We start from the raw sequence: 13,172 nt of genomic DNA on the forward strand, positions 1-13,172 counted from the left end.
GTCAGTCAGTCAGTCAGTCAGTCAGGACAAACAGTTTTATATATAGAGATATTATATACATATATATCTAACATATCTATAACATTGATCCAGTCATTTGTCATATCGTCGTAGTAATTTCTTAGTGAAATTTTCGGTGTAAATCTTTTGAGTAAACAACGACCATCAAGTAGACCCTTGCTTTACTATCCGTGCATGACATAGGAGTTACTTTTGAATACTTGTTACTTGTAACGGGTTGAGTAAATATCGCTCATCTTTAATTGGAAATAAAATTTAGTGAATCTGAAGAATGAGAAGTACAAATTTTGCCATATACTCGCAAGGAAAGTATAAAAACAGAAGCTGCAGTAGTGGCACCCACACTGTTTAATTAAGTGAACGAATCAGGAGGAACAGAATCACTATCTTTAAAGGTGGTGGCATTTCATCCAAAACATACGTGAGTGACTTCCATTGGCTGGGAAAGTAGCACCAAACAAGATTTACAGAAAGTGTTTATAACCAACGCATAATCAATATCTAAAACTATAGCCTTCAAAAGGTTGTCGAATTCGACAGCAAAACAGTGGTGAAAGGTTAGTTAAGGCAGCAAACATAATAAAAGTCGCACCATTGATAAGCGTATATACATATGTGTAAGAGTAGGTGTATGTATACCTATGCTTATTCATGTAACTATACTTGTAGATACACATTCACAAAACATCTATGTTATCTGTGTTTGTTTTTATTTTATACAGGTACATAATTCCTTAATATTATCTTAAAGACACACTACGTCTTAGATCTAACCATAAAACAATTGGATGGGATCTGAATTAGACAGCTAAAGTGTACCAATAATGTCTTCGTACAGCGACTAAAATATTTTTTTGTAACAGAAAAAACTAACTCGCAGAAGGGAAGTTTTATTTTTACGTGTATTATCTGCATTTAACCAAAAAAATTATACAGTTTAATAATAAAAAAGATAAATAACAACAAAAAGGCACGTTTTTGGCTCTAATAAAGTCATTGTGAACCGTATTTTGTTATCACTTTAGCCGAAAAGGTAACGAATGTGTACATAGGCATTTATGGCATACGTTGTCAATTATAAGTGATCAGATAGTCCATAATGTTAGAAATATATCTAAGCATTGAGGAAAGACAGCTTTTTTTTTTAATATGTATATCTCAGCAGTTTAAATGGCCATTCCAGAATTAATTAGTATTTCCTTACCTCGTTCAAACAAAAATTCAGGACATAACGCCAATTTTTAACATGGAACAGAAGAAAAAATCGGTGCAGAAATGTTACATGTTGCATGGTTTTTGTTGGTAAGGGTACCTGAGCGCTGGCATGTGTGCATGGAAACTGTTTTGACCGGTCGTGCACACACTTTTGCACAAGTTTGTATGTGTATACAAGCGTCTATGCGCATGTTTGCCTGTTTGATTGCTTGCCTATCTGATGCAAGTTTAACAAGTTTTGAAGCTTTCGGGACTTCTGAATTTCCACCTCCACATACACAGAACAAAAAAAAAAAAAATTGGAAGCTGAAGGAAGCATCTCCGAGCCTATTAAGTGTATGTATTCTTAACCAGCATTAATTGCCGAGTCTATCTATAAACGTGTCCATCTCAGAACCAATAAGAACTAGCGAATTAAAATTATAAACTCCTAGTGCCCGCGCAGTACGAGTTTGTATCTGATAATTGATAACTTCCTCGTTTCAAAGCAATTGGTAAAATCGGCATTGAAATCCTTTTTTTTTTTTAGCAAATCTCTTAGGTCTTAAGAGCTAAAGTCACCAAATTTGACATGAAGATTCTAGAATATACTATATGCAGATCAAGAATCTTTCCATAATTTGAATGCAATTGTGTTTTGAGAATATACGAATATTTTCTTTCTTAAACAGTCTTGAAATATTGTTTATCAAAAAATTTGATTGTTCCATGGAATATTAATATTTATATACGCTAAAACGCCAGCCAAAAGTACGGTATAGAAATGTTGTGTGTTTCCAACTTTAATTTTCGAGTTACTGGGTTAGGTGTTATCTAAAAAATTAAATTTACTATACGAGAAGCTACATGTCAAATTTTGTGATTCTAACTCTGAAAGCCGGGATCTCGTTATTGATCGTTTGCCAGTCGATGGTACTTTGCATCGCTTCGTTTTCGAAGTACATGGAGCGAAAAGTTTTAAACTTACGATCGACGCATAGTACTTTTGCTTTATCCATGAAATGCATGCTTTATTTGAATGATACATTACCTTAGATCCTAATATAAAATTTTACAGGAAAATTAAAAAGTGAAATTATTTTATCACAGAGTGCACCTTGTGCAATAACTATGGTCAGAAAATAGCACACATAGATTGATTTCATTTTTGCTTTTCGACAGTGTATGCTCGAGAAAAGTTCTTGACTCAGCAAATAGCGTGCAAGCAGCTATGTTTGCATGAATAATGAATGCATAACGACATCAAAATATGTATATATGTGTTGTTATTCACTGGTCTGGTTTTTGCTGGTTTCCAGTGCTGATCATGACCTATTCCAAATTTTTATTCACATATGAATGCAAACAATTTTGTTTTAACATTAAAATAAAGTAGTTTTAGCAAGTAATGAAACTGTTTACAAAGTGCATTGTTTTACACGTCTACGATCTTTGACATGGAGGTTGAAACTATTTGACCATTCAATAGTTTTATATAATAAGTTAATGAGTTCAGTTATTCTTGTTATTAGTTTTGAGTTTGTTGTGCCGTTGTACACTTTATTTCAATTATTGTTGTTGTTCCTTACCTTTGTCCATCATTGGAATTTTTGCCTTTGTGTTGTTGAAGAATATTTCTAAAGTATTTGTGGATTAATTTTATTTCATATTTGTTGTAGCAGTCTTATTTCGTGAGGCGTGATGATTATCCAGTGTTCAGTTCTTTCAGAATGTACTTCTGTTTTGCCTGTTACGTATTACAAAGTCTTGGTAATATTTTTAATTTATCAGTATTGTCCAACAGTATTTCCATTATTATGTCTGCGATTACTGGGAGGCCGGGGATCCCATTGGCATTGTTTTTATACCCTGAACCCATAAAAAATGTGTAAAAAGGGTATAATGTTTTTGCGCAACTGTATGTAACAGGCAGAAAGAAGCATTTCCGACCCCATAAAGTATGTATATTCTTGATCAGCATCAACAGTCGACTCGAATTAGCAATGGCCGTCTGTCTGGCCCGCTCTCGAGCCCTGTACTTTCGTTGCGTCTTTGTCGTTACGAAAGATGATAAAGGTGGCGTTATTGCGCACACAATCGAATAATGTGTTTATGGTAAAGAACTGCTTACCAAAGCATCAATAAGAGTGACTGACTAGATGCCGAATTGGTGAGGATAGAGTAGGGCATAGTCTTATCAAATAGTCGTAAAGCCTCTTGCCGATCGTCAATACAAAATTAGGGGCGTGATATCGAGAACGTAATATAAATCTATAGAATCATAACCAACTATCTTAAAAAACCAGCTGCATAATTTATCTATTTTTTTCTTACTTTTTTTTTCTTTTAATCAGGGACTAACATCTTTACAACGTTCACGACGTTACAAAATGCCATGACCGAAGACTGATTCATAACTTAGATGCGACTTTAAAGATTTAGTCGCAGTAAGTTATTCTTCGTTGAACTTATTGAGCCTAGTGGTGCCTTCACTGTGGTATTCTTTTATAGGTGCAAGACCGATACCAGCAATAACCCTAGATACGCTCTTAAAATAAGAAGAAAAAATCAAAGTACGGAGTTCACATTCATTATTCTCTATAATCTATTTATGCACCTTTTATTATATTGCAGGTTATTGGCCATCTTCCCCTAATAGTAAAGCAAATCAATTATTGGTAAGATCATCTCTAACTTCATATTCGTATAAATAAATATTAAAAAAAATACTTGTAACCAAAATTATCTAGGCTCTGAGGAATTTTTGTGGATTTATTTTGCGCCCTTTTGACTACACCCAAGCTTTTGCTTTTAAAAAGAGGCAGTTCTGGTATTCTCCTAAATTATGAGTGCAGCCTCATTAGCATCAACTTTATCTCTTGTAATCTGCAATGCGTTATACAAGCATACAAGTCAGATGGATTACCTAAAATCCTTCAGCGAAGTCACATTTGTAATATATCCTTAGTTGCTAAAAAAAAAAAACAAACAGACATATAAACTTGACTATTGATGCTGAATATCCTTCTATGACATTTTTCATTATGCATTTCATGCCCAAATTATAAAATTTATGCTAAGAAAAGAAAAAGAAGAATATCGCGTCTGCTTTTCAATTAACGCAACACCGAAATGTAAAATTTTGTCCAAACACGAACTGATGTTAAAGGATTGAATTCAATGCTTGTTGAATTGAAAGTAACAGATTAAAAGGAAAAGTTAAAGTTATGAGTCACAAAAACCATAATCAGAAAAAAAGTACGCCTATATTCGGCACATTGAAGATGAAATATCCTTATAGACATTTTCCTTAAGACTTACCAGATATAAAACAATAGTTAAGCTCGTAAATTCTGAGTTTGGTGAAAATATCTTAGAAAGCGGAATATTTTGCCAATTCTTCATATAGAGCTATATAATATAGTAGTCCGATCTTGAAAAGATTTTGCTAATATATAAGCAGCATAGTAAGACTAGTAAATGCCGAGTTTGGTCAAGTTATCTTAACAAACAAAAAAGTATTTCTAAAAGAACTTCCTTTTCGACTGATCATTACTATGAGACATAAAGTATATACGTGGTCTAAACCGGCAGACAGTATCTACAACAGAAACACGGACCTTTGCAATGTTTCGAGACGATAGTTTTAAAACTGAGAGACCAATTGGTATACGGTATACGTTTATTGGTATACGTTTGTGTCAAACCTTGGATGTACTAATTAATCGTGCTACCTCTTATCATTAAAACATATACTTAGCAGACAACATTTGTTTTTACATATTTTTTAGTACCCGATTACCTACCCAATGGCGAATTGTCTGGCAAAGTTGATCACTTCCCTCATGATTTGTTGCAGTTGTAAGTTGGCAAAATTTCGCTCATTATAGGTGAGTTCACATTGGTTTCGTTTATTCAAACAGATAATGGACTTATCGATTTGCTTTTTATCTAGACTTCCTGCACAACGGAGAACATTCTGTTAACGCAAAGATTTCACATAAAGTTGTCCGATTTTGAGGCATGTTCGCATATATAGGTACGATCTTATAAATATAAACCACAGATTAATATACCATTAGCTGAAGAATGGTGACAAACAAATCTGTTTCCCAAATATTGAAGAGTTTAAACAACTATATTGAACGGAAACAAACAAAGCTACATTTAATCTAAACTCTTACAAAATTATTAATTTAACAGAGGGAATGGAAACGTTATTAAAACTATTTCTTAACGATTACTTTTAGAGCTTATGCTTAGAGTATAATTATAATAATATATGTAATAGCGAGTGCAGGCAAAAAAAAATATAACGGAACTCGGCTTCGTCGTGGCAGAGCACGAATTCCCAAACAGTAAAAATTTTTGAGCAAGCTCAGCACCAACGAAAAACTAGCTTGTACTCGATTGTTGAATCAAAGAGTCGACTTCTAGAATGAACGCACGCTCACAGATATTTGATCTTACTATGGAAGGTCGCCAGGTGGATGAGGCAGTGGCCGGCATATTTCACACAGTGCTTTTTCACCGCTGTTTGGGCAAATATATGTATACGGGAGATGCACAATACTCGATTGGTACCGTGGGGTATTCAGATGTCGATTGTGACTTTATTGATTTCACATATGTTTGCTGCACATCAGATAGCCTTACGCGCAGGGTGAAGCGTGCCATCAATTTGTTTAGCGAAAAGTTGCGCTCAAATGAAAGCTGCGGATCCGGACAGATCAGTTTGGAGTTTTTTCAGAAAAAGAAAAATCGTTGGTTATTTACACAGGAGTCTATACCATGGGAGGTGTGGACAGTACACCTGGATTTAATTAAACACGAGAACGAGGATGAGCGCCAGCTCTGCCGCGAAAATGTGTCGGACCTGCTTACCGAAAAGGTTATATACATTACAGAATTAATGAACCGACACGATTATGTACCTAAGACTCCAAGTCAAAGCGAGCTTGATCTGATCTTCGACACTTCCTTTCCCGATGTACAGCCATATTTGTTCAAATTCGATTATTCAACTTCCGGATCAACGGCACCTTCAATGGGAAATGCCATGAAAAAGATCATCAAAGAAACGCTTGCAATGTGATTTTCTGAATATTAGCAAAGAAACGTATGTCTTGGTCTGTGCGGTCAACGTTTTTTTTTGCTTAACCGATAATAATTTATGTGGCAATAACTATAAAACTGGCTAGCACACCTATTCTTGAACTTGTTAGTATTTTGTGTATGGCTTTTTCAAAAAGAGCGCCATGACCAAAATCATTAAGAAAAAAAATCTTCTGCTTAACAGACATGTAATATGTCTAAAATGTAATACAATCTCTCATTAAACAACAATTAAATATTCGGAGTCCTTTGCGAGCTAATATTCCTTCACAGTGTTATTAGTTTTGTGCAATGTACATGCATCTGTCTGTTGAACGCATTTTTTTTCGTTATTATAAAAGCTAGAGACATATAACCGCGAATAATTGTGTTTTTCTGACGTCAAATTTTGTTTTTAAGTTTTACGGCTACGCCAATAAGAGACGTGGTAAATAGCAGAAATGTATATAAATTATGTTGATTCCACTCGGCAGATGATGAAGGGATTCAACGACCGATTTCTCCTTAGTTTAGGTATTGGCCGACGGGCGCAACAATAAGACGATTAGGGACTCGGTTTTAGATATTTATTGGGCACGACCGGCCAATATTAATGCAACTTAAGAACTAAATACAAAAGTCTTCTTAGGAATAAACCCTAGCTGAAAGTTGCCGGAAGCGCTGTTGCCGCCGGTAGTGATAACACTTGCGTCTCGTGCAAGGCATTAGGTTACCATAAGCGCGCTGCTGTCGCTGACCGCCGCAATGCTGACTGTTTACGTCTTAAATGCTACCGTTGCGAGGTCCAACGGTCGCGGATGGGGTCAACAGTTAACTCAGGCATGCCAATCTTTGCCACCAGTTAGCGATGGGTTCGAAGGTTACAAGATGGGTACCGACTACATTCATATCTGGACCATTGTCAATGCTAACCTACGCTGGGCGGTTGTTTATTATTTCGATACCATCGTCGACCATCGTGATCGGGTCCAGGTGGCTGGCTTAAGTCCTGCAGTGGGCAACGCCACCCACATGTAAACCTTGGGCGCATGAGTCATCGGCCGCTAGCTCACAAAAGGTTGCAGTAGTTGTTGGCCAGTTTGCGACCTCGACTACCTCAAATTCGCACTCGGCCATGATGTTGTTAGGTAGCTGCAGCAATCTGCCGTTGTGCGCTACTAGAAAGATGGTGACTCTTGCAGGAGAACCTGATTTTAGGGTATTTAATTATAAAGTGTATTATATCATTGCATTGTAAAAGCTTAATAGTAACTACTACTTCTGCTACTACGGTGCCCAGGAAATCTGCACTTCTCGTCATCCTATGGTGTACAGTTAAAGCGGACAACAGGGTTCTTACGTGGGAATATTCGGTTATCCGGGCGGGAACTGGCGCGAAGAAGGGAAGCAACGCGTATAATAACCCAAAAACGTAGATTAAAAGTTGTATCTGGCTTAAGCCTTAACTAATGGTGCATAAATGAATAATAAGATAAACCACAAAGGCCTATTTAAGGTTCTCCTTGTGCACCACCCTTCCCTTAACAAGGACTGATGTCCCCAAAGGAGTCAACTTATTGCCGAGTCTTTTATTGGCCTTGGCGCATTGCTGATGGAAACATCAAAATAGATTGACAACATTGTATTTGTGGCCTTGAATTCAGTGACGGTTTGTTGTCGCAGTATATTGACTTGCAAAGAGGGAAGATGTTCATCAGCTGAATCAATGCGATTTTTACGTCCTCGATAGTGCGGGACGCTATCGGTTGGACTACTGCGAACTTGGAGAACTTGTCTACACAAGAAAGAAGAATTTTTATTCGTCGAGTATGTGTATACGTATTATATTTCTCCGCTATACGACGAAATTGGTGTTTCGCCTAGCTCCTGTCTTTTTGGGTGTCTGTCGTATTTTGCCTTTGCGCAAACCTTACGAACGATTGTGCTCTGTTGTGATTATTTCTGACATTTCGTATTTATCGAAAATGTCTGTCACCAGGTTCCTGCAATGCCAAAACTTTGTTGCTGGAAAGCTTGTAACAAGGTCGTTCTAAACGTGGGCTAGGATGGGCGGTTCGCAGCGTATTGCGTTTACTACCCCAGGGTTAACAACTGACTTTAGGATATCAAGAAGTGAGCCCCTGCTCACAAAATTTATGATATGCCGTGTCTGTTCCACAAATAGAATAAAATTCTCTTTTAACGGGAAATGGGCCTCGTCCAAAATTATTTGGTTTCTGAAGCAGTTTAGAGTCTTGTCTGTTTTTTCGATCGTGTATGTCAGAGATGCTTCGCTATGAATTGTTGCTGCAGTGGACATTTGATCTTCTAGTGCCTTCAACTTCTGTCGGAAAAAGGGGGATCAGTAACTTGGTTCTCTATCCCTGTCTTATAAAAACGATAGCGTTGTGCTCATCAATAAACGCATTCCAACGCTTTATTTTAGAATTTGGGTTTCTCCCTGAAACGGTAAATGCGAGGGTCTGGTGGTCTGTGAAAATATTAATGTCTCTACCCCGTAGAGGTAATGTCGGAGTTTCCCCAAAGCCCACACAATCGCGAGCAGCTCTCTCACGTTTGTCGCATAGCTTACCTCCCTATCTTTTAAGGTTCTCGAAACCATTGTTATCTGACGGCCGTTCGGTGATAGAACCGCGCCTATACCATAAGCCGAAGCATTTGTCGTTAAATCGAATGGTTTCTTGTAGTCCGGGAGCATGACGTCTTCTGAAGTCAAGATATTTCGAAGTTTTTCGAAGGCATGACGCTGTGTTCCGTTCGGCTCAATCGGAACTTTTTTTGACTTATGCCTACTAATCGACCCGTTTTCCCCTTTAAGGATATCGGACAAAGGTTTCGCAATGGACGCGAAGAATTTCACGAAGCACCTGTAGTAGCTTGACAGTCCTAGGAAGGACCGTACCGCGTAAAGGTTTTCCGATTCAACATATTCCTGAGTGGCTTTGACTTTTTCAGGTTCTATTTTTTACTCTCGCTGGTTACAATAAACCCGAGGTACTACGCTTTTCTTGAAAAACTGCGTCTTCTCTTGCGCCACCCTCGTGTTTGCTTCTAGGAGTCTTTTTAATACCCAGTCAACATGCTTGAAGTGATCTACTCTGTTTTGGGAGAAGACAATTACGTCGTCGACGTAAACATAGCATGATCTGCCGATTTGTTTGCACAGATCATCGTCGATGGCTCTCTGGAAGATACCGCCCCCATTCTTCAATCCGAAAGGGAGCCGACAAAACTCGTACTTTCCCCCATTAACAGAAAAATACATTTTTGGCCTGCCTCGTTCCGTTAAAATAATCAGGTGGTAGCCGGACTTCACATCTAGCGTCGTGAAGTTCTTAGCTTTCTGTAGATTGGCCAATATTATTAAAATGTTTTGCATGGGGTATCTGTCAGCCTCTGTCTGTTCGTTTAGTTTCCTAAAGTCGATGACAAGGCGTTTTTTCTTTTCTCCCAACTTGTCGGTACCCTTTTTGTCAACAACTTTTATTGTAGTGAAGAATGATCTTAGCCTATGGATAACATGTATATATATTTATGCTATTATCGGTTAACAGCTGCAAAGAGAGAGATAGAGAGAGGGTGTGCTCATATATTTGGGTGCTCACTCAAAGAGACCACGCTAGCTTGGTCTGCTCAAGTGGCTATATATTACTTATATGCGTAGATTGTATGTATGTATGTACTTGACTATGTACATACATATATACGGTCATGTTTATGTTAGGCATATTTAGGTTTATTTATACTTTCAACAAAGTGTTACAATTTAAGTTATATGTGATTAGATTTATATGTATAAATACACTACACTTCCCTTTTTAGAAAAATAACGTAATATTATGAATATGTAGTTATTTATAGTATAATTGATTGTAATAATTAGTAATATAAAAACTGAAAAATATAAAAATATAAAACTAATAAAATTTCAGAATATAAAAATTTAAAAGTATAAAAATATAAAAATTCAATATAATAATTTGTTTTTCTTTAAAAATGTTTTATTGTCGTTAATATTCATTTGGCTGATCAGGCCGTTGAACACATATAAATATATATTTTTTTTTTTGTTGATTTTGAATTCGAATTCAAAAAGAAAATTTAAATGTGTTATGAATTAAAATTTTTTAATATATCCTTACGAATTTTTTGTTCTTTACCCTTGGTATCTTTTATTATAGCATTATCTTTTTTATTATTCTTACTACCGTATATGTTCCTAGGTATTTATTTTCTAATTTATGGCCTACTTCATTTTTTAAAAGTATTTTATCTCCTGTATTCAAATTAAGGTCTAATGTTTTCCCATCATATAGTTCCTTATTTTTCTGCTTATGTTTATCTATCATTATTCTAGCTCTTTTATAAGCTTGCTCTAATCTAAACTTGGATTCTTTTGAATAATCTTCTATGATATAAAGTGGATTTATATTATCTACACCATTAAAATGTTTTGAAAAATTGGATGTCTTGCTAAATACTAACTCGTAAGGACAATAATTATGTACTATAGATGCTGTAGTATTAAAGCAATAAACAAAACATTGGAGCCATGCGTCCCAATTAGTTTTATCAACTGATATATACGAACGTATGTATTAAACGTTCTGTGGCTTCTTGCAACAGTACCAACTGTTTAGTGATGGTGTGCTGTTGATGTAATATTATCTGTTCTTAAGTATTTATATATGTCATTTATCACTGAATTCTTATACTTTGTACCCATGTCCGTTGTGAACGTCTTCATTGGCCCGTACTTTAGAATAAAAGATTCAAATATAGGTTCAGCGACAGTTTTTGCATTTTTATTTGGGATTGGAATGGCAACAAGATATTTTGTTAATTCGCAAGTAAGTGTAACTGCATACTCGTTACCATTTTCTGATCTTGGTAATGGACCTATAGTGTCAAAAATTACCCTGTCGTATATTGGTGTTTCAGTTAGTTTTAAAGGTGTCTTTGTATGCTTTGTTGTTTTAGCTTTTTGTCATTTTGGACAATTCCGTATGTACTTTGTTCTATGCCGTGTCATATTTATCCAGAAGTAATGTCTTTTTATTATTATTCTTGGCGTTCTAAAAATGCCAGTATGACCACCTTGAATTGGATCGTCATGGAATGCAGACAAAATAGCTTCTTTTTAATTTTAATTTTCTATTTGGGTTACCTGTCTCAGTAGCGTTACTGTAAGATTTTTTTTAGATATTTGTTGCCCAATTGTTAAAAGTATTAATGAAAATTAATTCGAAGATCTTTTCGCTCGGTACCACTTTTAGTTGGCTGATTTCTATTATACCGGCTTCTTTTTCAAGCCTTTGGAAAAATTCACCTAAATCAAGAGTTCTATTGGTATATAAGTAGGTCGCTAATCTCAATTCTCGCAATAATCTTTTTTCCATGCTTTAACAAGCATAGCATTTTTGTTATATGCAAGGAGACTATTTTGCGTATATCGTCGTTTTTAATGATATCGTTTACGTTCGGCTGAGAAGCTTTATTAAGGTTTTACTGTGGCAAAATTCGTTGTTCTTTTCTCGCGCAGAATTTATTTTGTCTACTTTGATGTCTTGTAGTGACTTTCAAGACATTGCTGTTTGTATTTTTGAGATCCTTGGTGGTTATTTTAGATAACGCATCTGCTACGAAATTGTCTTTTCCCTTTAGATATTCTACAATAATCTAATACTCTTCTCATTCTAGTTAATTTTGAACTGGGATTTACAATCGAAAATAAGTACGTTAGTGGTCTATGGTCTGCTTTTATAGTGAAGTGTTGACCATATATGTATGGTCGAAAATGGGTTATTGCTTTCACTTTTTGTGAATGAACGAGAAGCGTATGCTACGGGTAATTGCTTATCACCATAAGTAAAGGTTAAAACTGCTCCGCAAGCTTGTTTACTTGCATCCGTTATTATGCAAAATTTATATGTTATTTTAACATATATATATATATTACTATATGTTATTTGTTACTGAAGATAATTTTATTTGACGGACAACTTCGGAACGGGCTGGAAGTATTGTGGCATTATTGTCACAAGTATGAATTATTGGTATTTTTATCAGAGGTCTCAAATAACAGTCAACGCAGAAAAAATCGAAGCAAATTCGGTTTTGCTCTCCATCAAACACTTTATTTCCTAGCAAATGTGTACTCTGTTTGTACATTTGCTTCAGCAATGCCGCTGTTATTTCTAACAGTAAGATTTTAACAGGACACATTCGGTCGGTCGCACAGAAATGTGTGTTATTTTGAGAGCAAAACGAACAAAGTGGAAGCGAAAAGTGTCTTTTCTTGTTGTTGTCGTGTGACGATATCAATGAAAGTTAGAGCGAGAGAGAGTGAGAGTGAAAAAGATGGCATGACATAATATAGTTAAGATGTAGGCAAGCTGACAATATACATATGTATGTATGTATGTGTACATGCACATATTCCAATCTATAAGAAAACACCCATTTAATAATTTATAGTTTGTTTTTATATGTTTATGTGTATGGGTATTTTTATTAAATATTAAGCTTAACAATTAAAAATGCATGCAATTTTATTAGACACACACAAGCACAAAAGACACTTTGGCAGCAATTTTTCTGTTCAGTGTTCGTGGAATAACATGCCCGAGCCTGCTCGTGCCCAGAGCCTGCTACATAGAAACAGAACTTTGTGTGTTTTCTTTCTCCCTTATTCATTCTGTCTGACAATAACTGTTATTTTACAGACAACCCGAAAGTGTTGACTGTTATTTGCGACATCTTATATTTATCGAATAGTTTAGATTATTCGGACGAAGTATTAGAGAAATACTTGTTTGTGTGTAATCACTAACCATACAATG

General features: G+C 35.8%; 1 protein-coding gene across 6 annotated transcripts; it reads left to right on the forward strand.

Annotated features, from left to right (window-relative positions):
- The first annotated feature begins 256 nt into the window (after positions 1–256).
- Positions 257–6,592, forward strand: Atg101 (autophagy-related protein 101). Of its 6 annotated transcripts, XM_064685477.1 has the most exons (7): positions 257–442; positions 1,247–1,572; positions 3,570–3,662; positions 3,727–3,788; positions 3,850–3,893; positions 5,007–5,105; positions 5,171–6,592. In XM_064685477.1, exon 7 carries the CDS (start codon positions 5,654–5,656, stop codon positions 6,308–6,310), a length of 657 nt encoding a protein of 218 aa, XP_064541547.1. In that variant the 5' UTR covers positions 257–442; positions 1,247–1,572; positions 3,570–3,662; positions 3,727–3,788; positions 3,850–3,893; positions 5,007–5,105; positions 5,171–5,653; the 3' UTR covers positions 6,311–6,592. The 6 variants fall into 6 exon arrangements, with proteins under 6 accessions (XP_064541547.1, XP_064541548.1, XP_064541545.1 ...); XM_064685478.1 differs by having other exon boundaries at positions 3,570–3,788; XM_064685475.1 differs by lacking the exon at positions 1,247–1,572.
- Positions 6,593–13,172: the final 6,580 nt, after the last annotated feature.

This window comes from Drosophila montana, unplaced genomic scaffold (genome assembly GCF_035044405.1).
Source record: "Drosophila montana isolate Dmon_TW-CO22-7 unplaced genomic scaffold, ASM3504440v1 contig_3047_1, whole genome shotgun sequence".
NCBI classification, from domain to species: Eukaryota; Metazoa; Arthropoda; class Insecta; order Diptera; family Drosophilidae; genus Drosophila; species Drosophila montana.